Here is a 26,364-nt window from a genome sequence, read left to right as displayed (position 1 = left end):
AGCTTCTGCTTCCCTTCCTGCATGTGTGGTTCAGAGAATGCGTGGTGTAGTACGCACATAATCTGTTTGTATGCATACATGCTGGCTGCTTTTTTCATGATGTCTATAAATGAACTTAAACTTTGACAGAAATTATTAATGTGCTGTTCCCATTTCAGCTTGTTATCCACCTAGTAATGTTGTGGGTTCTTCTTCCCCCAACCTTGTTTTGTCCATCTTCATATCTATATGCTCATATTTTTTTCTGGACACTAAATACATGTATTTTTCAGGTTTATAATCTTGGCTTTTGGAATAGCTATTGTGCTATGATCTTTGCAGAAATAAATGCTCTTATCTCAAGAAGTTCAAGGTTTATGTCTTCTTTTGGCAATGTCATGTTATAAGTATACGATATTTTCTTCTCTTTCACTTCAACACCTATATTATTTACAAACAGATTAAATAGCAATTGGCCCATTATCAAATGCTTGCAGCATTTCATGTTTGACAACTTAGATTTCTGACATGTCTACATATACTGTTTCATTGATTCAGTTATATCCTTTCTTCTGCTTGCCCCTTTGTATAGTGTTGTATAGGCAATAGCACTGAATGCTTTGGAAAAATCCAGAAACTTTGCAGATTCTGTGTTTTCCTACTGATGACTGGCTAATATATTTTATCAGAGTGGTAACTGAAGATTCTTAGATTTATGCTTTCTGAAACCTGGTACAAGAATGTTGTGCTTTTCCAAATAAACAATTTATCTATCTTATTTAATAATTTTTAGTATTTGTGAGAATTCCAATATCATGAGAGTGGTCTGTTATTGGTGTCATCTTCGTGCACTTTCTTGTACACTAGTAGTGACATTGCGTATTTTCAGCTTTTTCTGAAAACTTTCCAACTCTGAAAGAATGATATTTTTTTCCATCCAGCAGTGGTATGTTATTTGTTTACTGGCTGTTGTGTTACATGATTTGATATGTCAGCATCACCAACTGACTTTGTGGTCCTTAGTTTCTGTATAATTTTCCCCACTTTCTCCTGACACTTTTTATAATCATAATTGAGTATGCTTGTTATTTCTCTGCCATCCATAATCAATATGTTGTCTTGGCTTCTTTTTTTATCTACTTTTGTCACCTCATCCAGCACTGATTATATTACAAGTTACTTTCACCTTATTTTCTGAATTTGTAGTGGTGGTGGTAATTATTCTCATATTTACCTATGTCCTTATTTTCCTGTTTTAATTTTTAAATACTTTGTAGTTCACAGAATTTCCCAGCCATCTTGGTTTTTGCAGCTTCTTTCATCTCTCAGATTTGTTTTTAAATCCACTGTGTTTGATCCTGTAATTTTTCTGGTCTCTTTATATTGGGGAATGCTAAATATGCCAAATGAAAGATTCTAGTAAGAGCATCTTACGTACTGTAAGCTGATACAGTTTCAATTTAGAAACTTCATTTTATGGATGTTCATTTTTTGCTTGCTATGATCCTAACTTCTTTAGTTATTTGCTTCAGTTCTTAAATTAGTTCATTAATTCTGCAAATGCAGATCAGCTGTCCACTATCTGTTTCTCATAGCTTCTTTTTTCATGATGGTAATAATGATGTCAGTGACTACCTGACTTTGAGAAGTCTCTATCATATGTACATATACTGTTGCCTCTGTGCATTGAAGTAATGACAATTCAACAAAATCTTTTATTTTTTATGTCTTTTCCCATGTAAGTGGTAAAACCTCTATACATGCAGTTTGTTCATATTTTTGTAGTATAGATGCTGATTTTTCAGAAAGTTGCCAATTTTTCCTCTTGGGACATGTTTACAAAGAATACTTCATCCATGATTTCAAAGTATTTTTCTTTAGCTCTGGATGATATTAGTCTTTACTGTTTACAGTTTGAAGGGACTTAACTGGAAAGCATACAGAAATATCACCCTCCCCCCATTCCAAAAAAAAAAAAAAGTGTCATCCCTTGTTTCTGATGATTTTGCAGACATAAGTAAGCTCCCTACTGAGTGTTTTAATTAAATCAAACCTCAAAAGTGTGACATCATGCAAACAAAGATATGACACTCGGAAATACACAACTTTTTACCTTTGCCTCAAGGCCTCTTGTTAAATATTTATCTTTTGTTTCTCTTTCAAGACCTAATATCTACTCTATTTATGGAATAAAATGTTGTATAATCTTGCGTAAACCTTAATTTAGTGAGGCTATGAAGAGGTATTAGATTGTGAACTTACGATGTACGCACTGGCAAAATATTTATGGACATCATTTCACAGTTCTTTTTCTAGTGAAAAGATCTTTCATATTTGAAAAATTTAATTGTGTGCTTTTGTATTTGGATGTACTATGTTCAATTATTTGTATGGCTAATATGTAATGTTGTTCAGTTCCCTATCCGACTAGTGATAAAAATATGTTCTGTAAGATGAATTATAAAAGACAAAGGCATTGTGCTGAAAATGTCAGTTCATGAGTAATATTTCTCTTATCCTAAATAATACCATTTTCATTTAATTGAAGAAACACACAATGGGGCTATTTCAGGTCCACACATCCCCACAGCAAGAGAGGCGATATGGCTCAGGGCACTCAGCACAGGATGGAAAGAAGATGAATGAAAAATGCACAGTTTCATAGGAATAAATTAAGATGAAAAGGAATATATACATTTGTATCTGCATAGAAATATCCTGATTGAAAGAAATTCCAATATTTAAATTGACAAAATTTATTTATTAAAAAAAGTACATTTCATTTCAGTTTGGCTGTCAGATCATCAATACTTGAGGATAAAGCATGGCACTCACTATTTCTTATACTGGCTAAGCTGTTTCTTTAACTGTGGCTATAGTTCATTAATCCCAGTATTAATTGTAGATTAACTCTGTATCAGAAGATAAAGTTACAGATACAATATTTGTGTAATTGTTCATTAAGTAAAAGTGTAGTTTTTTAGTTGAGAAAGTGAAAAGAAGTCAGCTATTGTGGGTGTGCTGTGCTTATTAATAGAATGTCATGTATGGCACAGTATTGCTTGAAATGAGGATGAATGCTTAGTTTGATTTATTCATCCAAAGATAATTTCCACTGTATGGACGTAATCAAAAGCATATATAAATCCCTTTCATTTTTTAGAAAACAAACCAAAAGTACAAGTATTAACTTCTATTCACAACAAGTTATAGAAAATTGGCAGCATTAAAGTTCTTTAATGAAAACACATAGTATACTCAGTGCATTTATGTCCTATTTTGTATGTGTTCCATTGTATTATTGTTAGATAATACAGAATTAACATATGGAACTCTAAATATTCCTATATTCCTTAATGCTGTATGGACAGTCAAAATCAGGAAACATTGTAATTCCTGTTTGTAGTCATGAGCTTCCTTTCATATTCTCTATGCTGGTAGGGATTTAATTGAACAAGATTCAGCCATTCATTCATGCATTCATAATGTTGTAGAGTATGCATCATGAAGCAGAATCCTCTGAAATGTGTAAAATGCAAAGAAAGTTTTATTTATTCACTGTTACCCTGGTTGTCATATTTTTCCCTTCTACTGTGAAGCATACACGTCCTAATTTCATAATATGTTGCATTTTATTTTCACATACATAACTGTTTCACATACACGTAAAGTTCATAATATCAGTATGGTAAGGTTCTGAAATTTATTTGTATAGGATTTTCTTCAGAGCGTTCCAGCCATGGATCTAATGACCTGCTTTTGCACATTTATCTTTCTCTTCACATGATATTTGTGTCACAGTCCTCCATTTTTGTTGACATGTCCATTTAGCATACTGGACATTTTCCTTGCGAGAAATTCAGGAATACAATAGAGCTTGTTTCTTATAAGCTTTTTCGTTGTGTAGTGTCCATGTTGTGTACCTTTTTACTGTGACATCTGGTAACTATCCATTACCTTCAAATGCTTGACATTAATTCAACTTTGTGAATTGTTGTACTAACATCATTCTGTGTATGCACTATGTTACTGCTGTTTTTAAATATATAATTAACTCTGAAATATAAACTAACTTTTTTATGTATGGTAACACTTTTGCTACAATAATAATGCTGTCATTACAGCTTGCTGTAATGTGATGTAATTACTGGCAGTTACAAGTCTTATGTCTTGGCAGATTTTCTTTTCCTAAACAAATGTGTAAAACAATCCTACATTTTTCTCTTAGTTGACCAGTTATTTCTAAATTCAGCTCTCCCATTTGTGAAATATGGTGTTTTTGTCATTTAAATTCATTATACTCTTTTATGTTACTGTCATATGATCCTTTGTTCATTTGTAAGTTAATAGGTGTAATATTTAGTATCATTTGACACTCTGAGATAGTCACGTTCCTAGTCTTGTAAATCTCATAACTAGTTTGTGTTTAATTTGTTATGCACCATTTCTGGTCTTCTTTATATTCTTTTGGTATCCTTCTGTGGGCATGAAATATCTACAGAATGATTCCCATACAACAGAAATATTCCCACTTCTGATTCATACTTTTCATTATTTCCCATTTTCCCATTTACCATATATAATTTATGTAACCTATGCTATAAATTTAAATTGATCTGTCCTCCAGTCTCATGTGCAATTTAGCATGATACTTCAATTAATTATCCATAACGATCAGCAATGATTGTAGTTACATTTCCAATCTCAATGTAAACTGAGATCTGTTTGTGTTATGTTGGCTATGTAAGTTTCTCATGTTTTACTGCATCTCATAGGGTGGTTTATCCTGTTTCAAAACTATGTGTACTGATCAGATTGCTATACTCATTTTATGACTCTGTTTCATTGAAATTGAAATTCCTGGTTAAAGAAACATGCAACATGGCTAGAAAAAAAAAAAGATTCAGATGAATGTGTGGTGCATAATCACAGATGAAGAATGCTGTCCTTTGTTTTGTAGCTAACATATATTGCAATCGTACTGCTTTTGAGTTGAGACATGCTGAAGTATGTCACTCTTATGTAGCCAGCCCCATGTTTAGTTTATAATAATCATCTGCAGTAACTTAGTGACTAACTGTACTTCAGTATCTTCTCAGTTCCTTGCTGCATAATGCGTACTTTGACAAACCTCTACAGTTCCTCTCACTGTGTTAATATTTTTCCTTATTTCTGGTAAAATCAACACCTGGTCTTTGAGGAGCACCATGTCGCCTGCCTCTTCCAGTTCTCTGTTGTGTGTGACAGCATTTTCTTACTGATTGATTACAAAGGATTTGGCTCAAAAGAGGAACTGATTGCTTCATCTGGGAAGTATTGCCTTTTTACAAAATTGCTATTTACTGTCGGAATTACATTTGAGAGTAATGTTCTTGCCTATAGCTCTTCTCTGAAATGTTAGTATTAGATTATAGTATTATCCTGTGGTTAGCAGTAGATATTCTTTTGCAGTATTCTATTTATATACCCTATATTACCATACTCTGTACTTAATCTCTTTTTTCATTGTTCTGTCCTTCATAGGATGTGGCCAAATACAATTCAATCTTAGAGATTTTCATCTATCATTTATAAGAGTCTTACACCATTATTCCAATGCTAGAAGACTCTATCTACTGTAATCTCTTTAACATGTGAAAAGAGCTTGACTCTCATCTCTGATAGCATATATTATAATCTGTTTAAAACTGTAAATTCCAGAGTGGAAAAAAGAAACTGAAAATCAGAAAATAATCTGGATGAATGATAGGTAATAGACAGGCACATGTATGTAACACATTGGAAAATTGTGGCTGTGTATTTGTGCATGAGAGTAAATAAGAGGGCGGGGGGGGGGGGGGGATAACAAGTGAAAGAGCAAGAGGGAGACTGTGTTTCATATGCGACTGTTCTTGAACTTCATCCTTACAGTGTGACAAGGTTCATCAAAAGCGATTACCTCAATAATAATGGACAAATAGTAAACTGCAGACTTGCTGTTATGATGCACCAGAAAATGGAAAATGTGTACAAAATACAGCACAAAAAAGAGACAAGAGACTGATGCTGCAAATATGGATACATATCAAATATGTTTAGTTAGTAGCACTCACTTCCAAAGTAGGGCCCATTTGAGTCCACCCACATCTGCATTTATTCCTTTCACTGCTTTCTACATATTTATGTCTGTGTGGGTGCACAGTAACTGGACCAGTTTTGCATTCCAATGGAGTGCAAAAGCATGCCTGTAATTAGTAAATTAATACCAATATACCGACCAATTTTGGTGAAACTTGTCACAGAGCAGGTAGGCAGTTCAAAGTTGAAAAACAATAATGTATTAATACAAATTAGCAAATAGTTCCTTAGTTATTACAGTGACATAATTCATTTTGTGTTGAGGTAGTGTTCCAGAAAATGTGTAAGAGCTAGTATATGTCATGTGGAATTGGTAGAAGAAACAGAAATTATTTTATTACTTGTGGAAAACAATATGGCCATGTGGTATCCCAAGTAGAGATGACTAAGCTGTCAAGTGATCCATTTTATGATGATGTCTTTAGAGATGAAATAATAATTTTAAAAAAATGAAGCCACAAATGTACTCAAATTCAGGTGGCATAATATTTAGGGAAAAATTTCTTCATTATTTCGTCTTTGATATAACACCCTTCTGAGATTGGTGCAAGTGCATCTCAGTCTTGATAAGGGCTATTTGGGTAATTATCTGTCAGCTGGCACAATTGTACCACATATAACTCTTTGTTTTATATGTGTCAATTTCATGATGGTATAAGAACTCTTGTGAGATAAATGTCAATGAGCTACAAAAATGCTTAACATCACAGATAAGATACTGAAGCTGGGATAACTGCCCTCCAGTGATACCTATACCAAGTAGCCAAAAGTAAACCAAATGTTAAACTATTCTCTGCATACTCATATTTAGGAGCATGTTGTGAACCCCTAGGACTAAAATTTGAAAGTGCTTTTGAAATAAAATCACAAATAAGTATGAATGCTTAAATAAAAATCTTTTAGAAATCTGCTTTTTTCAGGTCAATGTTCTCACGTTTTCTTAACTGTATTGAAATAAGAAATTTTGTTACTTGCATAATTAATATCTTAAAAAATAAAAGAGGCAATAATTTTATTTAATATTGTGCATGAAAAATGTCTGTATGAAATGGGGGAGGGGGGTGGGGGGTTCTCGACTGACTGAAGACAACAATATATTTTGCATGAAGCCAGAGAGAAGCTATGATAATTTCCAAATAAAACTGTTACATATATTCAATTTCCTGTGGGTCTTTAACCTAAAAGTGTAATTGTACCACGCTGTGAGCACATAGGTTGCATTTAAGGCATCATTCATGAAGCCAGTGATGTTGTGTTGGTGAGAGTGCATTTATTATTAAGATGTGCTTATGTAAAGAACATAGATTATTTTACAGTTAGATTTTTATCATTGTTTTCATGTTTAAAATATATAATATTTGTACATATGTAATAAATTATATGATAATCTTTATAATGCTCCTACTTTTGTATATGAATAAAATTACTTAAAATGGTACATTTGAAGCTTTTCACATTTCTTTGATCATGACCCAAACCGTAAATTTTTTTCTCTCAATTGATAATCTCATTCGTCTTGCAAACTGTAAAAGGGCATGTGTACTGACAAAATAAGGTAACTGGAAGCAATGACAAATAGTTATGTACAAAAGAACAATGAATTAACAATTCAGGAGGGATACTTTACTATTAACATTATGGAGATAGTTTTGAAAATTAATGGAATGGTCCAAACAAAATGAATGGGCTCTTTAACTTCCAAATGTTTTTGGAAAAACGACATTTTGTCTATGGAGTGCGTGACAGATTCTTTTGTAAAATTTTTTTTTTTGTTTATTCATAACACAATCACATGTTTATGACACAGTCCTAACCGGTTTCGGCCATACAATGACCATCTTCAGATGCTAAAGGCAGCATATGCTGAACACAGGTTCATGTGTTATCAAACTCATTGACAATGAACCAGTGTTCAGTGTATGCCCCCTTTAGCATCTGAAGATGGTCATTCTATGGCCAAAACCGGTTATGACTGTGTCATAAATATGTGATTGTATCTATGAATAAACCAAAAAAATTTTTACTTCCAAATGTACTTCTTCTGAAAGGTAACTGAATATCAAGCTGCACACCTTTAACCTTTGGCATGAGTACAGCAAATAATGTGAACTACATGACATTACATCTCAACAATAATATCTTTGTTTGGATGGCCATCTTCCACAGTACCTTCTATACACTGATTGTAATTCGTTTTTCCACCTTAAGAATATTGCAGTTTAACAAAACATGAAACCAGATGCATGTTACTTTTATTTACAAAGCATCATCAGTGATGGTTGGCACTTATGAAATCTTTTTATGTACTTTGAAGTCAGCAGGTTTTTCCAATGTATTTAGGAGAGGTTGAAGTGAAAAAATCTCTTTCACTTTCAACCTTCATATTTTTTGGCTTTTATGATTTCACTTTTTCTTTTGTTTCAAGTTTGTGCTTTGCACTCTATGTTTGTTGTACTTTGCACTCCATGTTTTCTTCAGAGACATTGTATAGTGTTTCATCTGTTTCTCTTTTGGCAAGAAGTCAACTTGTACAAAGTTTTACAACGGTGAAGTGAAGTACAAAATACACAATGGTGATTCCTGAAAGCTGAAACTTGTGAAGGTTGAAAGTAAAACCAAATTCTTTTAATTACAATCCCTACTAATGACAAAACAGCAGAACCTGTAAAAAGGAGCAATAAATGCCCACCACAACTGATGAAATTGTGTAAAGAAAAACAAAATGTGTCGGGCGTAACAGACTCTAGAACTACCTATATTTATAATGGGAAAAAAAGAAAACAACACAATTTGTACATCTCAACAAAAGTAGAATTTGAAAGTAGAATAGAGCGAAGGGATTAAAATGTTGAACTTGATGAAAGCAGTTCAGAAAGTGTCATCTGGCACCATGTAAAAGTGAAAAGCAGATTCAAACGAGATATGAAAACATAAGATAAGATCAGCTATAGATCAGAAGAGATATGGCATAGCATATTTATGATTGTATATGACAATAAATAAAACTATTGTTTTGTGCAGGAGAAAGTAGTATTACAAAAAATTGCTTGTGCTCTATTTCACTGTATAGACAACTGCTAATGAAAAGCTTCATGTGACAACACCAATAATAGAGGAGGATAAAGCCACTAGCCCATCAGCTATGAGACATATGAAAACTGTGGAAATACTGACAGAAACATGAAATAACTTTGTGGACTTGCAATCCCTTTGGTTTCACCTAAAGGCAAAAAACAGAATGGTACAAGTAAAACTGAAAAAAAAATCTGTTCAGAGATATGATACAAATAATGTGTGTTTCACTGGACCCTGAGTAGAAAATTTTGATATACGTAATTACTCAATAAATCAAACACAAACTATTGTCATTGTTCTTACTGTTCTGAATTTTTACAGTTTAAAAAAATAGCGTTTTAAAAGTTGCAATTATTCCATTATAAATTGCCACTACTTAGGTGTAATCTTCATGAATACAAAGGCAGAAATTAATTTATCCTCATTCATTTTTAGCACAGTCACATCTGCAAACAATAGTCCTAACAGAATCATCTACCTGGTCTTTTTTTACTGAGTGTATAAAGTTATAGTTTGTAATTAAGTTTGTAGCTGAGTTTATTTAACTTAGCATAGTCAATAATTAAGAAAAACCTATGCTTTGTCCCTAGACAAAAAGTTCATAGAAGGAATAACTAAGTATTAACATCCAGATGTACATTTTGAGGCAAGTTGCTTTTGTACTCTATTTTGTGCAAATAGCATTTGTCCTCTGTCACAGCTGTGGAGGTCATAATTTATCTAAAAAATCTTTCTGTTGTTAATTGCAAGCAATAGTGTCCAAATGATGTTGGTAGTTGCAAACAATAGTGCCCAAATGAAGGGATCAGTGGAAGAAACTGCTATCCCTCAATTTGTTAAGGATTAGTCTGATCATACTATTACTTGTATTTTTCAGTGCATCACATTCGGGTAACAAGTTTTTCCCTTATGCACCACTAGAAAGAGCTTTCTACTGTATAATTTTTTTTTTTGTTGTATTTATGTTGTTGTCTTTGACTTTAACCAAACATACAAGTATAACACACAGCAACTCAAAATGTGCTCTGGCATGTTAGCACTTTCTTCGGCTGACCCCTTCAAATGTTAATCATAATCAGGAAATGTGATAAATTGGAAGAGAAGAGGGCAAAAACTAAATAACCATCAATATTTCTCCACAAACCAGAGTTGAGCTACATTCATAGGAAAGTTAATTACATAAGTTAAAGATAACAAAAACAATATATTAAATCCTTAATTTCCCTAATTTTTTTACATTTTTGTTGTGATCAGAGTGTAGTTTCTTTGGTGAAGCTTCCTTACAGCAAAATGTCACAAAGATATAATTTGTCATAATTAAGACACAAACTCCATTTTTAGCAGCAGCAAAGTGTAATAGTGACTTATTTAATTGTTTCAGCAGTTGTTCAGATAGACAGGAAGGTTTCATCATAGGACAATGTTGGTATCAACTTTTAAGTTTTTACAAAAACATGATTTCAGAAGAATTCAACAGGGTCTTGAGGTTAGGAAAATTGATAACTACGCAGTTTGGTTTGTCTTAAAGGAATAAAATGAAGTCATTTGGTGACAAATTAAGTGAACGCAAGCAATGAAACATTAATTTGATGTTTTTCTCCATCAAATAATCAAGTCATACCACTGTGTGATGGCTGGTGTTGTCATTGAGAAGAATACTGAAACATTTCTTGTTGTTTTTTCTGATTTCTCTGGGTGAAAATCATTTCAGTTTCAGTTCATCTTGGAATACCAAAACATTTTCCAGCTGATATGAATATGTATAAATTTGTCTCCTGTTACTGTGTTATATACAGATATTTTATTTCATCAGTTAAACTTTTTGAGCAGTTCCTTGCACCACTTGCCTATTTCTTTAGTGTTTCCCAGATTGCATTGAACATGTTGTGAACAGATTTTTTTTAAAGCTAAATGTTAATGAAAAATTGAATATATATCAGTTTTCAGTATGCTTAAGGATTTCTCCACATCACTGAAGGTCACATTTGATGACTTTGTCATTGTGCACACAAACATTATTTATTTATTTTTTATTTATTTATTTATTTATTTATTTTTTGACCTTAACAAAATTTTGGCAGAAACATGACCATGTCAACACTGCTATGAAAATTGTAAAAAGCTACCCTATGGAAACCTCTGTGAAATTACTATTTTTTCCAAAACAGTGTCTTGAAAAGTTCACTGTGGGCAAACTACTTGAACAGTTTCTGCCATTATTTTACAATAACAAATGACAATTTTTTACAAAAATAGTAATATCACATTTCAATAACGCAATACACTGCTCATTTTTAAACCTTCAAAGCTCTTACAAGGTCGATCAAGAGTAACTAATCCATAACAAGACAGTTATTGGGACTTAATATTTTGACATAATTGGATTATGTCTGCAAGTCACTTGTCTGTAGAGATCTTGTGTACCTCAGAAGACACTATTTTCTGACACACTGTATATTGAAGGCTCAGAACCGCTGGTCTATATTCTACTGTCACACTGTGTCTCAGACAGACTCATGTTTATTGTTGAGTTGTTAACATTAAGATCAGATGATGAATTAAAGGAAAAATGTGCTATTCACAAGTGAATCCCACATTAGTTTGCAGTATAATTCTCATTGTGCTTTTCACTGAAGGGAAAATGGTTTTAAGAACTATTATCAGAACATCACAGAAAGAAACTAGTTTGGTGGTAGTGGATTATGGGATTATGGTGTGGAAAAGGTTCCTTTTTTGTGGAGGGGGGGGGGGGGGGGGGGGGGGAATAATGATGTTACTGCCCAAAGGCAAAGGTGCTGCAATCATACATCTGTTGATAATGGTCATCGGCATCGAACTGTTCTGTGGCATTAATTTCTCAGCGGAGAAGGTATGCACAGTATGAACTGGCAAGCAATATTTCCAAATATGAAATCTACAGAAAAGACCTGGGATACATGTGTGAGATGAACCTCAGCCCACCTGCTGCAGCCACCAGTGACTCTCACAGAGTTCTGCACAGCTCTTTCTCAAGGATGGGTTCAATTGTCAATAGAAGTTTAAAATCAACTGAAAGCCTGCCACAGTACTACCAAGTATCTAAGGCAACTAGGGGTAGTATAACTGTTTTGTTTTTGGGAAGAGGTGTTCTGGGTTTATTACTTTTTTTATGTGTATCTTCAGTTTCAGAATGTTTATGATTATGTCGTGGTTCCTATGGCACGCAAATTATCTTGTTATCATGCTTTACCTTGCCTGCACCCCTTTCTGAAATCTGTTCAGTAAATAGGCTCTCATTTTCTGAAAATATTAAATGATTGTCATTTTTTATCGACTGTTTAGTTTTACTCATATTTATTTCAAATGTAATTATATTTTCTTTGCAGTTCGGTTTTTCAGAACTATTTAACCAATCCATTATGAAAATAACAGAAATAATCCAGAATGAATGGATACAGTTTTGATTTGACTGAACGCTTCACAAGCAACCCTGCAAGTTACCTATTACCAGAAGCATTTGGGTATAGGTTGTGTAAAATATAAGAGTGAAGGATGAGCCAAGGTTTCACAAACACCTCTGTGAATGGTACACAAAACATCTGTATTAAAGTGTGTTTCGTGGAATGATTCACCCATGGCTTGTTCTGTAACATGAGCAATGATGCAATCTTCATACTATTGTGAGAATCATTTCCAGTTATGCATCAGATATTGTCATCAGTTGCATAAGTAGGCCTCTAAAATTCTCTCTTCCTGGATGTTGTACCCTGACTCAATGTTTTAACTATTCTTTTGCCTCATTTTTACCTGAATTTAGCATACCTTTCTTGATAAAATTAGATTACATTTCCATTTTCTCTCCTTTGTGTTTTGCAAAAAAGTGTGAATTCCATATGAAGTTCCTTGCTAAGCCACAGAATGCTGTGTGATCATAATATAAACTATTTACAGTCATGCTTTACTTTTACAGTTGAATGCTGCAATTGAGAATCTGCAATTGTTACTTGACAAGAAAAATAAAGATATTGATGAATTACAAAGGAATGTGGATTTGTTTGATGGTGGTCTCCAGGTTCTAAACAAAGAGATTTCCACTCAAGGGAAGGAAATACTTCGTGTGAAGACTAAAGCACAAAACTGTATAAGGTACTTTTGTTTCACTGTACTATCTTAGAAATATGATTGTCTTTATTCCTGTTTTATAAAATAAAGCTACTACTTATACTGACATCATGCAAATACTAAAATGTATGCACAGCATAGTGGTTGTGTCAGAAGTAAGATGTTGTGTGGCATCCAAGTGTGTTCATATAGTTCTCTTTATAAAGGTTTATAATCACCTGATAGCTTTAAAAATATCAGTTCAATTGATAGTATGACTAATGCTTCAGAGAATGGGATATTTTGTGTGTGCATGTGCAGACACTCAGGCACATGTTGGGGGGAATTAACAGCAACATTCTGAGATCTTTTTTTCCCTCATATGTTCAGATAACAACTCAAATCTGTTTAACCAAAATGTAGTATTTAATCAAGATCAGCCTGCGGGTGTTTGTGCTTGCAAAACTCAAAAAGCAGTCAGTCAATTGACTTGAAATTCTGCAGCAATGTTGCATACAGATATGCTTATGTTATTGTATACCTATATATAATACATAAAAATTATGTAATATATAGAGGGGAAATGTTGTTACCAAAAATCTCAAAAAGCTCTTGACTGATTCACTGCATGTTTTTACACAATCTCTAATGAAAATTCTGACAGATACAGGCTGTATATTTTTAATATATAAATATATATGTAATATATAGAATGGAAACATTGTTTTTAGCAGAAATATCAAAAAGTTCTTCACTGATTTACTTCACATTTTAAACACTTTCATGTTAGGCCTTCAGGCAGACAAGGAGTGTATATTTTTTTAAACAATGATGTACAGGTTTTCTGTTAAAAAAAAAATTCATTTGTCAGAGGCAGTTTTAACTATGGTGGAAGAGCATAGAAGCCTTTAGACACATTCTTTCTCCCATATATATTCTTTGTCATTATCTATATTTTTAGGCATAAACTGTATAATTTCATTTATTTAATTAATTAATTTATTTCTTTTTCCTTGACCCATGCTGTGAATATATCACAGGATATGGAACAAGTCAGTTTTACATATTTGTTATGGTTTTTGTAAATAGTTCTAACCAGTTACATATTAAAGCATCTATGGCTTAGATTCTATTACAGAAAAATAAATTTTGCAGTTACATAAACATTATAGAAAAAATAAATCTCACTGAAAATATATGGCACAGAAAATATATTGTAGAAAAATAAATACATTTACAATAATAAATAGCAGGAACACAAATACAGATCTAGGAATGTATCTGAGATTTTTAGGTACATTGGTACTATTCATTGTGGTTCAGAGGTATAAAATGACCCTTTCAATAGGAATGGCTTAAAGTTTTCTTTAAACAAGAGCTCATCCTCTATTAAGCACTTAACATGTGAAGGGAGGGCATTAAAAGTCTTACAGCCACTGAAGTGGACCCCTTTCTGAACCATAATCAGGTTTGCTTGCTCTTAGTGGACATCGTCTTTTCTTCTACTATCGTGACTATGATACATACTATTAGGTTTGAAAAGTGGCTTGTTTTTCTTATGAAATACATCAGGGAGAATATATAATCAGGGAGAATATATATTGTGCTGTGGATGTGAAGATCTCAAGTTCCTGGGAGAAGTTTCTGCATTTGGCTCTAGTGTGGACTCCACTCATGATTCATATGGCTCTTTTCTGTGCACATAGAACATTTTTGCAAGTGGCTGATTTCCCCAAAATATGATTCCATATGCCATAATGACATGAAAATAACCATAATAAGCTGATTTAACGATTTCTGTAAGAACACACAAACATAATGCTAAATTGCAGAGTTCAGTCTTCTGCTCAGATCCAGGACGTGATTTGACCATTTTAGTTTGCTATCGCTATGTAGTCCCAGGTGTTTTGAACCATCTGCCCTAGCTATTTACTAGTGACATAGTTTTTCTCCTATTTCTTCATCTTTAGAGGTTGTGTGAAGCTGAATATAGTTTGTTTAACTATAATTAGCAGAAAGACCACATATGTTAAACGAGTTCACCATATCCCAAAAAACCTTATTAAGTTTGTCTATTGAATTATCAATAAATAGTGTAGTGTCATAAGCAAAGGTGGTGAATTTACAATAGGCTATTTTCCTATGTTAAAAATATAGCTTACATTTTTGTTATTCAGTGTGATTATGACATTCAAATCAGATTTATAGTTAATATTCTCACAAAATATCTCATATGTTATGTAATTAAATCTTAAAAATCATTAAATAATCGAGAATTGCTCACATGATCAAAAATGCTCTGTTATTGCCCGAAACTCTGGTGACATCATAGACTTGGAGTAAGGTGAAGCTATACCTGTGTTACAAGAGTGTTAGCTGAAGTTACTAGATCTTTCTGTACTTTTTCTGCAAATAGTTTAGCTGTTTAGTGATGGAAAATGTATTTCCAACTTTTAAGTAACAATAGAAAGGAATTTTGTGAACGCTGATAATGGAAATATTGTGAAAATTGATGTATTTATGCTCCACTCATTTAGAGTGGTGATATGTGCAAGGATGGACATTCTTTTGCCTGCTCCCTGCAAAATCATTAAATTCGCTCAAAGGTAAGGAATTGTGGAACTTTTGCAAATCGGTCCATATCTTACAGCTAAGATTGTTGACTATCAGTCATGAAATATGCCTCAAAGCACAATAATATTATTCTTGGCAAATCTTAATGCTGATTTCTGATATTCAAGGTACTCATCAGAGACACCACTAGAATCATGTGCTCTGTGGGGCAATGGATAGCATGTTTGACTATGAGGAATGGTCATAAACTTTTAAAAGTTTTACACAAAACATGAAAGTAGCATTAGCAAGAACACAGTGTAGCGGTTCTTTTGATGGTGGGATGTATTGTATATAGCTTCACATTAATCTTAGCCTGAGAAATAGACAACTAAGGATAAAGGCATATACTTTGTTTACAAACAATTACCTTTTTTGGGAAGCATTGCTAGTAGTGAAGATGTCACCATACTCCCATAGTACAGTGAGGTGTAGGACAATGAGGTTTTGTATGTGGAGAAGATATAAAGCATGTGCAACATGCAGGTAACACAAACGTAAGAGCTGTGCTGTTTGTGAGTGTAAACTAACGTCAGTCATTGAAGCAGACTTAACTTCATCTTATATAAGATTATGATACTTCAAAAGCTTAAACAATAAGAATCCTAGCTGGACAGTATGAAGATAAAAAAACGTTGTTTCTAATAAAGTAAAAAGTGCGTGGTCTCATTCACTAGAAAATTTGAATGTGACTTGTGTGAGCAGCTATTGCAAATGTAAGCGCATGTAAATGCCAAGGAAAACACAATAATACTCTGTTTCTAATCGGTGTGGTGAAGTTTTGTAATTGTGATTGGGTTTTCATTTGAAAGGACGGTCAATCTGTTTTATAAATGAGTTAAAATATTGTCACTGTTTAGATTTGACCAGTGGCCTATGGTTACCTTCTTTCAAGAATTTGACAGTCCATCGCTTTACCAACTAAGCTACCAGTGATGTGCAAGGAAGTGGGTTTAATGATAACATTTAGTAACGGTTTAATTTTGTCAACTGGCACTATCCTTCTTTTTAACATTAAAAAATGTATCTTGGAGATTAATTAATATTAACGTCAGAGTACATGACATTTTTAAGTAAGGGAACTGAAGCTTGACGTGGTGACATTTTGCTGGTACAGTGCAACCAATCTTTATGCACCTTCTCATTCTTTGAAACACTCAAAAACAATTTTTCAAGAGTTTTATGGATATATTTGTACAGTATGGTACTAATCCATTTGCAATCTGTTTTCCTAAATGTAAATTCCAAAATAAGTAAGACATCACTGTGAATTAGCTTTATGATGGTAGGAGCAGGGAGTTAGCCTATCATGTGACAGGCATCAAATGGCTCGAATGGAGTGTTTTAGTGTGGTTTCAAATTATTGGAATTTCATTTCCGTTTTTATAAAAGAATACTTAAATTCAGAAGGAAAAAACCCTGTTAAGAGCATAAAATAACGTAATTAACCATTTAAGAAGATTTTCAGAAAACAGTTAAATAAACTGTTGTCTGTACAAAGAGGCAGATCGTTAATCAAAGTAAGGGACCCAGAAAAGAGCCCTGAGGCACTCCACATGTGATGGCACCTCATTCCAATGATGCTGAGACAGTTTGTCAACTATCCAATATAATGTCTGTTACCTGTTTGAAAGGTATGAATCAAGCCACTTAACTGCTGCACCACTTATACTTATAAACGTAGCCTTTTGTGAAAGTATTTGGTGACTGACACAGTCAAATGCTTTAGATAGATCACAAAATATTCTAACCATCTTTTTATTGATAGACTCCAAAGCATTGGCAACATTTATCTCCTGTTGATAGCCCATTCTGAAATCCAAACTGACTTTTGCTGATGATGTTATGCTCACCTAGGTGCTAGAGTTTCTCTAGAACATTGGAAAACATGTCAGTAGTGAGATTAGCAAATAGTTTGCAGTATCTGCCTTATCTCCTTCTTGTACAGAAGTTTCACAACTGTACGTTTAAGCCTTTCAGGAACTATTCTTTTATCATTTACATTTTATGGCCTTCATTGGACCACTCTGGCCAATTTTATACAAAGAATTTTTCAGTTTCCTGTGAGCCCAGTACTTCTTCATTTTCTCGGATCTCAGCCTTCTTTCTTCATTGGAAATCACTCTTCCTATTGTCTGTTTGTTGATTCTCATTTGCAGTCTGGTTTGTTTGTCAGTGAGTTTCCTGATTTTGTCAGTTTTGTTTCATAGGTCTTCCAATGTAATCTGTAGCTCATCCATATCTTCCTTGATTTCTGTAATTCACTTAATGTTGCACTTACTATTCCACAATTTTTCTATTATTCTTCTGATGATCCTGTTCTCTGGTGTTCTGATTAGATGTCCTAAAAATGAAATGCCTTTCTTCCTGATTATACTCCTTACCAGTTCTATTTCCTTGTAGACTGTTTCAGTTGTAGCTACACTCCAATGTCCATCTTTATGGTACAATTTGTTGATGTGTGTTCTGATTATTCTTCTCTCTATTTTGAGAATTTTGTCTATTTGTGCAGTGTTAGTTGTTTTGAAGATGGTTTCACTTACATATTTTATTTCTGGTTGAGTGACCATTTTGTAGTGTTTTAGTTTTGTTGCTACCGACAGGCTCTTTTTGTTGTAGGTGTGATATTGTGCTCTAGTCAGTTTGTTTATTCTGTTATGCCATGTTGGGTTTTCATTGAGGTTAAATTTATGATTTCTCCCAGATATTTAAATTTATTTAAAATTTTGATTTCTTGGTTTCCTATGGCAGTTTTGTTAATAATTGGTGGGTCAGTTAACATGATGGCTGTTTTTTTCAAAGGATATTCCAAGACCAATTTTCTGTGCTATTTCCTGTAGTGAGATAACTTGTTGTTTGGGTTCCTGAATACTGTTGGACAAGAGAGCAAGGTCATCAGCAAATCCTAGACAATTTAAACTTATATTGTCTTTGGGTCTTCCAATTTGTATGTTCTTTGGGTTAGTCTTGTACTATTCGCTCATTATGTATTCTGAAGCACAGTTGAACAGCAGGCGCGCCAAACAATCTTCTTGCCTAAACCTGTTTTCATGATGAATGGCTCAGAGAGTTCCCCCCTGAACTTGACTTTTGATACAGTGTTGGTTAAGGAGAGTTGTATCAATTTGATTAATTTCGCATGGAGCAGGAAATTTCTTAAGATTTTTAACATTGAAGGTCTATGGATACAGTCATATGCTTTTTTAAAGTACACGATGGTTATTACAAGAGGTTTATTTCGTTTCTTGTAGTATGCTATGGCTAATTTTAAAGTGATGATCTGTTCTGCACAGCTTCTCCAAGGTCTGAAGCCTCCTTGGTATTCACCTAACTCTTCCTCTAGTTGCTCTTTGATCCTCTTGTATAGGATTGTGGAGAAAATCTTGTATGTGCAGTCTAAGAGAGAGATACCTCTGTAATTATCTGGGTTGCTTTTATCTCCTTTTTTGTGAAGTGCGTGGACTATGGCTGTGGTCCAATGTTCAGGAAACTTTTCTTGTATCCAGATTTTTGTTAGGGTTATGTGTAAAAATGTTCGAACTGTATCATTGGCATATTTCCACATTTCTGCAAAAACTTGGTCTTCTCCACATGCCTTATAATTTTTCATCTCTCTGAGTGCTGTTTCCACCTCTTGGATTGTTGGAGGATGTATGAGACCAGGTGGAGTCTTGATGGGTGTGTCTGTATTAATTTCTAAAAGTTCCTGGGGTTCTTCACAATTCAAAATTTTACTAAATGCTTTTGGCATGATTTTGGCATTTTCCTTGTCATTATGTGCCATTTTTCCATCTTCCCTTTTCAGTGTTAACGTGGGAGCTGCAAATTTTTCTAATTGTCTTCCAAACATTTTGTAAAAGTCTCTGGAATCGGTTTTATGGTAATTTTCTGCTATTGACTTCATTAGAGCTTTCTGTGATTGTCTCTTGGTTTGCCTGATAATTTGTGCGAACTTTTTCCTGATATTTTTGCGGTTGGTTGCATTTTCTTCTGTTTTGTGTGTTTGAAATTTTAACCATGCATGATGTCTGGGTTCCTTTTATCTCCTTTTTTGTGGAGTGGGTGGATTATGGCTGTGGTCCAGGGTTCAGGAAACTTTTCTGTTAGCCAGATTTTTGATGGGCTATGTGTAAGGATGTATTTTGTCACATTCTTGGTTTCACCAGACTTGTCTTTTACGTGGGTTCAATGGGGCTAAATTTTCTGTTTGTTGCCTGAGAATTTGAACCAGTTCTTCTAAATTATCTGTCAGTTTTATGCTTTGTGTGACTTCTCTATATTTCTAATTAATTGGTGGGGATCGAAGTTCCTCTTTCGTTTATTGCACTTGGTTTCTGTTTTAGTGGTGTGAATTTAATTTTGATTTTGAGAGTGTCATGATCTGAACCTGTATCTAACCCACTTAATACTTAAACACTGTAAATTTCTTTGTGGAAGAATTTGTCCATAAATACATGATCCAGTTGCCATCCTCCTTTTCTCCAATCAGGATGTTTCCAAGTTTTAAGTTTGTTTGGCCTCCTTTGGAAGTATGTGGACTTCGAGATCAGTTTGTGTTCCCTACAGAGTTCAACAAGTCGTTGACCATTCTTATTTGTTTGCTTATGTGGAGCCCATTTCCCAATGATATCCCGGTATTTCTTTTCTCTTATGAGTTGGGCATTGAAGTCCCCTAGCAGGATCTTAACATTGTTAATACACTCCTGGAAATGGAAAAAAGAACACATTGACACCGGTGTGTCAGACCCACCATACTTGCTCCGGACACTGCGAGAGGGCTGTACAAGCAATGATCACACGCACGGCACAGCGGACACACCAGAAACCGCGGTGTTGGCCGTCGAATGGCGCTAGCTGCGCAGCATTTGCTCACCGCCGCCGTCAGTGTCAGCCAGTTTGCCGTGGCATACGGAGCTCCATCACAGTCTTTAACACTGGTAGCATGCCGCGACAGCGTGGACTTGAACCGTATGTGCAGTTGACGGACTTTGAGCGAGGGCGTATAGTGGGCATGCGGGAGGCCGGGTGGACGTACCGCCGAATTGCTCAACACGTGGGGCGTGAGGTCTCCACAGTACATCGATGTTGTCGCCAGTGGTCGGCGGAAGGTGCACGTGCCCGTCGACCTGGGACCGGACCGCAGCAACGCACGGATGCACGCCAAGACCGTAGGATCCTACGCAGTGCCGTAGGGGACCGCACCGCCACTTCCCAGCAAATTAGGGACACTGTTGCTCCTGGGGTATCGGCGAGGACCATTCGCAACCGTCTCCATGAAGCTGGGCTACGGTCCCGCACACCGTTAGGCCGTCTTCCGCTCATGCCCCAACATCGTGCAGCCCGCCTCCAGTGGTGTCGCGACAGGCGTGAATGGAGGGACGAATGGAGACGTGTCGTCTTCAGCGATGAGAGTCGCTTCTGCCTTGGTGCCAATGATGGTCGTATGCGTGTTTGGCGCCGTGCAGGTGAGCGCCACAATCAGGACTGCATACGACCGAGGCACACAGGGCCAACACCCGGCATCATGGTGTGGGGAGCGATCTCCTACACTGGCCGTACACCACTGGTGATTGTCGAGGGGACACTGAATAGTGCACGGTACATCCAAACCGTCATCGAACCCATCGTTCTACCATTCCTAGACCGGCAAGGGAACTTGCTGTTCCAACAGGACAATGCACGTCCGCATGTATCCCGTACCACCCAACGTGCTCTAGAAGGTGTAAGTCAACTACCCTGGCCAGCAAGATCTCCGGATCTGTCCCCCATTGAGCATGTTTGGGACTGGATGAAGCGTCGTCTCACGCGGTCTGCACGTCCAGCACGAACGCTGGTCCAACTGAGGCGCCAGGTGGAAATGGCATGGCAAGCCGTTCCACAGGACTACATCCAGCATCTCTACGATCGTCTCCATGGGAGAATAGCAGCCTGCATTGCTGCGAAAGGTGGATATACACTGTACTAGTGCCGACATTGTGCATGCTCTGTTGCCTGTGTCTATGTGCCTGTGGTTCTGTCAGTGTGATCATGTGATGTATCTGACCCCAGGAATGTGTCAATAAAGTTTCCCCTTCCTGGGACAATGAATTCACGGTGTTCTTATTTCAATTTCCAGGAGTGTATTTACTTGGTTTATTGTTTGGTCAAGGAGATCCCAAAACTTTAATGATATCCCGGTATTTCTTTTCTCTTCCGAGTAGGGCATTGAAGTCCCCTAAACAGCATCTTAACATTGTTAATATTTACTTGGTTTATTGTTTGGTCAAGGAGATCCCAAAACTTTTCCACCTCTTTCCTCGTCTTTGTTAGAAAATTCTTTTCATTAGTAGGGGCATGGGCATTAATAATGGTATAAATTTTTTTGGATGCTTTTTGGATGCTTTTAAACTCAAAGTTGCAATTGTGGGGGAGATGGCTTGAAAATTGATAATCAAATTTATTATTTTCACATTGACTATAAACCCAGTTCCAAACTGGGGACATTCTTTCATAACCCTTATTCCAGGTTTCCCATTGTAAATTCTGTAGCCTTGTGATTCAAATAGTTCTTCTGGAGCATTTCTCATTTCGTGGAGTCCTGCTACTAAAATTTTTAATATTATGAGTTGCAATGTAGCTTATCTTGTTTGATCCTTTTCTTATGAACTGGCATAAGTATGGGCGATTGCCAATACTCTGACTCATTGACACCTTCTAGGTGACTATCCACCAAATCCGATGTAGCTATCTCCTGCACACTTGGACAGGATGGTGGAAATTTTTTCCTAAAAGACCTTTCCATGGTTGACTTTCGAAGGTAGTTAACCTTGAGTGGAGCAAGCTCTGATTTATTCTCTACTTAAGTGATGCATCAAAAATGTAGAAAAAAATTTTACTTAAAAATTGCTGCAGTAATATTTTAATAATTTGCTAGATATGTTGCTAACTCCATTAGAGTCTTTCCTTTTCAATGATTTAATGAGTTTTTTTTTAATTTCCAGAATAGTAACTTGTTACTTTGATCTGTTGTACTGTGCTAGGTAGACTGGCTTGCAGAAAATTCATGGCTTAATTTATTGAACCTTGTGATCTAATTTGTTCTGTCGCTGTTGAAAAATGTGTTGAAAATATCTCTAATTGTTTTTGGATCACTATGAAAATTATCCTCATGTTTATACCTAAAAACAAAGATGATGTGACTTACCAAACGAAAGCGCTGGCACGTCGATAGACACACAAACAAACACAAACATACACACAAAATTCAAGCTTTCGCAACAAACTGTTGCCTCATCAGGAAAGAGGGAAGGAGAGGGAAAGACGAAAGGATGTGGGTTTTAAGGGAGAGGGTAAGGAGTCATTCCAATGCCGGAAGCGGAAAGACTTACCTTAGGGGGAAAAAAGGACAGGTATACACTCGCACACACACTCATATCCATCCGCACATACACAGACACAAGCAGACATTTTTTATTTTTATATTTTCTCTGCAAACTGAATGTCCTTTTCTTCCTGTATGGTTTTGTTAAGAATTTTATTGTACAATTCGTAATACCTAATATTATTTGGAGCATCTGATGTCTTGGCTGCTGAATAAACCTCTCTTTTCATTCTACAAGAAATTTTGATGCCCTTAGTAGTCCAGCAATGCCCTGTTTTGTTTTCTTCCTCATAGATGGTTTTCACAGAGATAGGAAGGTTGTATTTCTTCTTATTGGCTTATGTGTGGAATTCTACTATAGACTATATAATGTGTATTTGCTATAAGAATAAACAAGGCTTAAGGCCAGAGGGGGGAGGAAGGAGAGGAGGTGGAGGGAGTGGTGGGAGAAAATGGACATAGAGAGCAGAAAGGAGGAGATTGACAGAGGGAAGGAGCAGGAAGAGATGGAGAGAGAGGGGGAGAGGAGAAGATAGATAGAGAAAGGGGGAAGGAGGAGGAGATGACAAAGAGAGGGTGAGGAAGTGTGGACAGTGATGGGAGGGAGAAGGAGATTAGGATGTATATCCAGTTCCCATATGTATTAGAAATGTGTGCTTTCTCTTTTCTTTGTTTTCCTTGACCAGACTGAGTCACAGCATTGTGAAATTATACACACATTTATTGTCTTCCAATAATAACTAAGGACATAAAATAATACTCAAAAATGATAGGACACAGAATATTTGTTTTGTTATTTTTAAATCATTCTCTTACTGAAGGTCATTTTCAAACTTTCAAGAGATCTCCTCCATTTCAGATTCGTAATTCAGAACACACAAGGTGATACTGGACACAGTTCTTTTTTAATATTATTGCAATTATGTCATTACTCATGTGTACAAGCAGAAATTTGTTTCACATCATTTCTTAGCCTGTATTGTATTGTGTTCCATATATATGATCCATGTAGTGTAATATAATGATGTTAAAACACTGTCATGGTTATTTCTTTGATATCTGCAGAAAGAAAACATTTTACACCTAAGGGACAGAGCTAGTGACTATTAATTTTCTTTGCTCAGACCTGAATTTTATTAATAACATTAAGAAATTTCTGGTATGAGTCCATGATTATCATGAATATTTTATGAATAAAGCTTTATAGATCACTAAATAAAATGTCTTCATTTATTATGACATTATGAGCTCATGAGATATCTGCAGTTAAGACAAAAAGAACATAAAGAGTGACAGATGTTTGTTATATAACATTAAGATTGTTATTAAGTGAACTTTCAAAATATATTTTTAACTTTTTAATTTTTTGGAGTGGGACGTTGGGTAACAAATGCCTCCACTCTTTATGTTCCTTTTATCTTAACTGTTGTATCTGATTATGGGAGTTGCTGAAACATCTTAATGAATAAAGACATTTTCTTTACTGATTTCCGTGATTTTATTCATAAAAAAGAAAAAAACAACATTAATTTTAATTCAGTGGGACTGCAGTTCAACAGAGAGTGTGCATGTAATACCATCGTTATGCGTGCTCCTATGCACCACAGACTGAGTAATACTTGAGGAGTGCACTCATGCAGCAGGAACATATGCACATGCACATGTGTACAATTTTGGTGTAGACTTACAGATATGCACCAGCAATCTACAATGTGAAATACAGTTATTGTGATGGCTAAATGATTGTCAGCGAAAATATTGTGGCAAGATGTTGATGTCCTCTGGCTGCAATCCAGAAACCTCATGGAATGACTATCACTATACATATTAAATAAATAATTGTATCAGTATTATGAAAAGGAAAGTTGCTAATCACCATATAGCGAAGGTGCTAAGTCACAGAAAGGCACAACAAAAAGCTTGTGACAATACAAGCTTTTGGCCATCAAGGCCTTTTTCGAAAAAAAAATGACAGACACACACACGCACACACGCAGCCTCTGGCAGCTGAAGCAGTGTGGCTTCAGCTGCCAGAGGCTGCAGTCATGTGTGTGTGAGTTGCGTTTGCGTGTGTGTGTTTGTGTGTCTGTCGTCTATTTTCTACAAAGGCCTTGATGGCAGTTTTTTTGTTGTGCCTATCTGTGATTCATCATCTCCACTATATGGTGAGTAGTAACTTTCCTTTTCACAATATTGTTGAATTCCATCTTGGATTTTACATTGCTTGATAAATAATTGTATGCTTGTTTAATGGCTTTGCAGTAAAATTTGCAAAATATTTCTCCATTACCATTTTGTGTGTTCTGCATTTCTAAATTCCCAACAGTTTATGTAAGATTAACAGAATTATTGATTAGTTACAAGTTCTGTCACCTGTAGTGTGTTGGTCATCTTCAGTCACTATGTTGGTGTATGATATCATGGTCTGTCTTATTTGTTAGTTTAAAGCAAAGAACAATGTGGTACTTAGTGACCTCCTGTGTTATCATCCTGGATTTTCTGTACAAGAGAAATCATTACTGTGCCATTAAACTAAAAATGGCTCCTTGTTTGCTGTATTTGCATTTTGTATTTGCATGCCATATAGGGGAATGTGTTTGCTGTGCTTGCTTCAACCTTGAGATTGTTGGATCCCACACCACACTGAGCTGCAGGCCACCATTTCTATTAAGGGTGTTATCAGTGATTTTTATTTCTATGGCTTCTTTGATTACTCAGTCTGAGAAGCTGCTAGTGTGAGCTACAAAAGGGGTTTTGTCAAATTTGATCTGGTAACTTTTCCAGGGCATGCGCAGCTAACGTGGATTTTTTGGGATAGTGTAGGTGATGAGACCACTGGTACTCCTTCCTACATTCTTCTACAGTGCTCAGTGTAAGATTGTCCACACCCACAAAGTAGTTTGTAGATTCCAGGTGTTCTGAGAACTGCTGCATCTTTAGCTGGTCTCAGTATTTGTCCAATTTTTGTCAGAAGCCTGAAAGATTGATTTGATCACTTCATTTATTTGGTGATCATTGTAGATATTGTTCCTGAAGACTTTGCATAGGCGACAAAGCTCATGGGGCAGATTATTGGCAACTAATATCATTCTTGCATGATATATCAATGTTTGCATAACATAGCACACTTCTGTGCCAGC

The 26,364-nt window shown here is 35.4% G+C and overlaps 1 protein-coding gene across 5 annotated transcripts in view; it reads left to right on the top strand.

The window, feature by feature from the left end:
- Positions 1-26,364, top strand: part of LOC126478081 (golgin subfamily A member 6-like protein 22) — a 406,782-nt gene that overhangs the window by 355,417 nt on the left and 25,001 nt on the right. For all 5 annotated transcript variants that reach the window (XM_050103673.1, XM_050103671.1, XM_050103670.1 and 2 more), the window contains one exon: positions 13,121-13,296. In XM_050103673.1, coding sequence (XP_049959630.1) covers positions 13,121-13,296 — 176 coding nt within the window. The remainder of the gene's footprint in view (positions 1-13,120; positions 13,297-26,364) is intronic.

The sequence above is a fragment of the Schistocerca serialis genome, chromosome 1, assembly GCF_023864345.2.
Source record: "Schistocerca serialis cubense isolate TAMUIC-IGC-003099 chromosome 1, iqSchSeri2.2, whole genome shotgun sequence".
Lineage (NCBI taxonomy): Eukaryota > Metazoa > Arthropoda > Insecta > Orthoptera > Acrididae > Schistocerca > Schistocerca serialis.
This window is presented reverse-complemented; position numbering and strand designations above follow the sequence as displayed.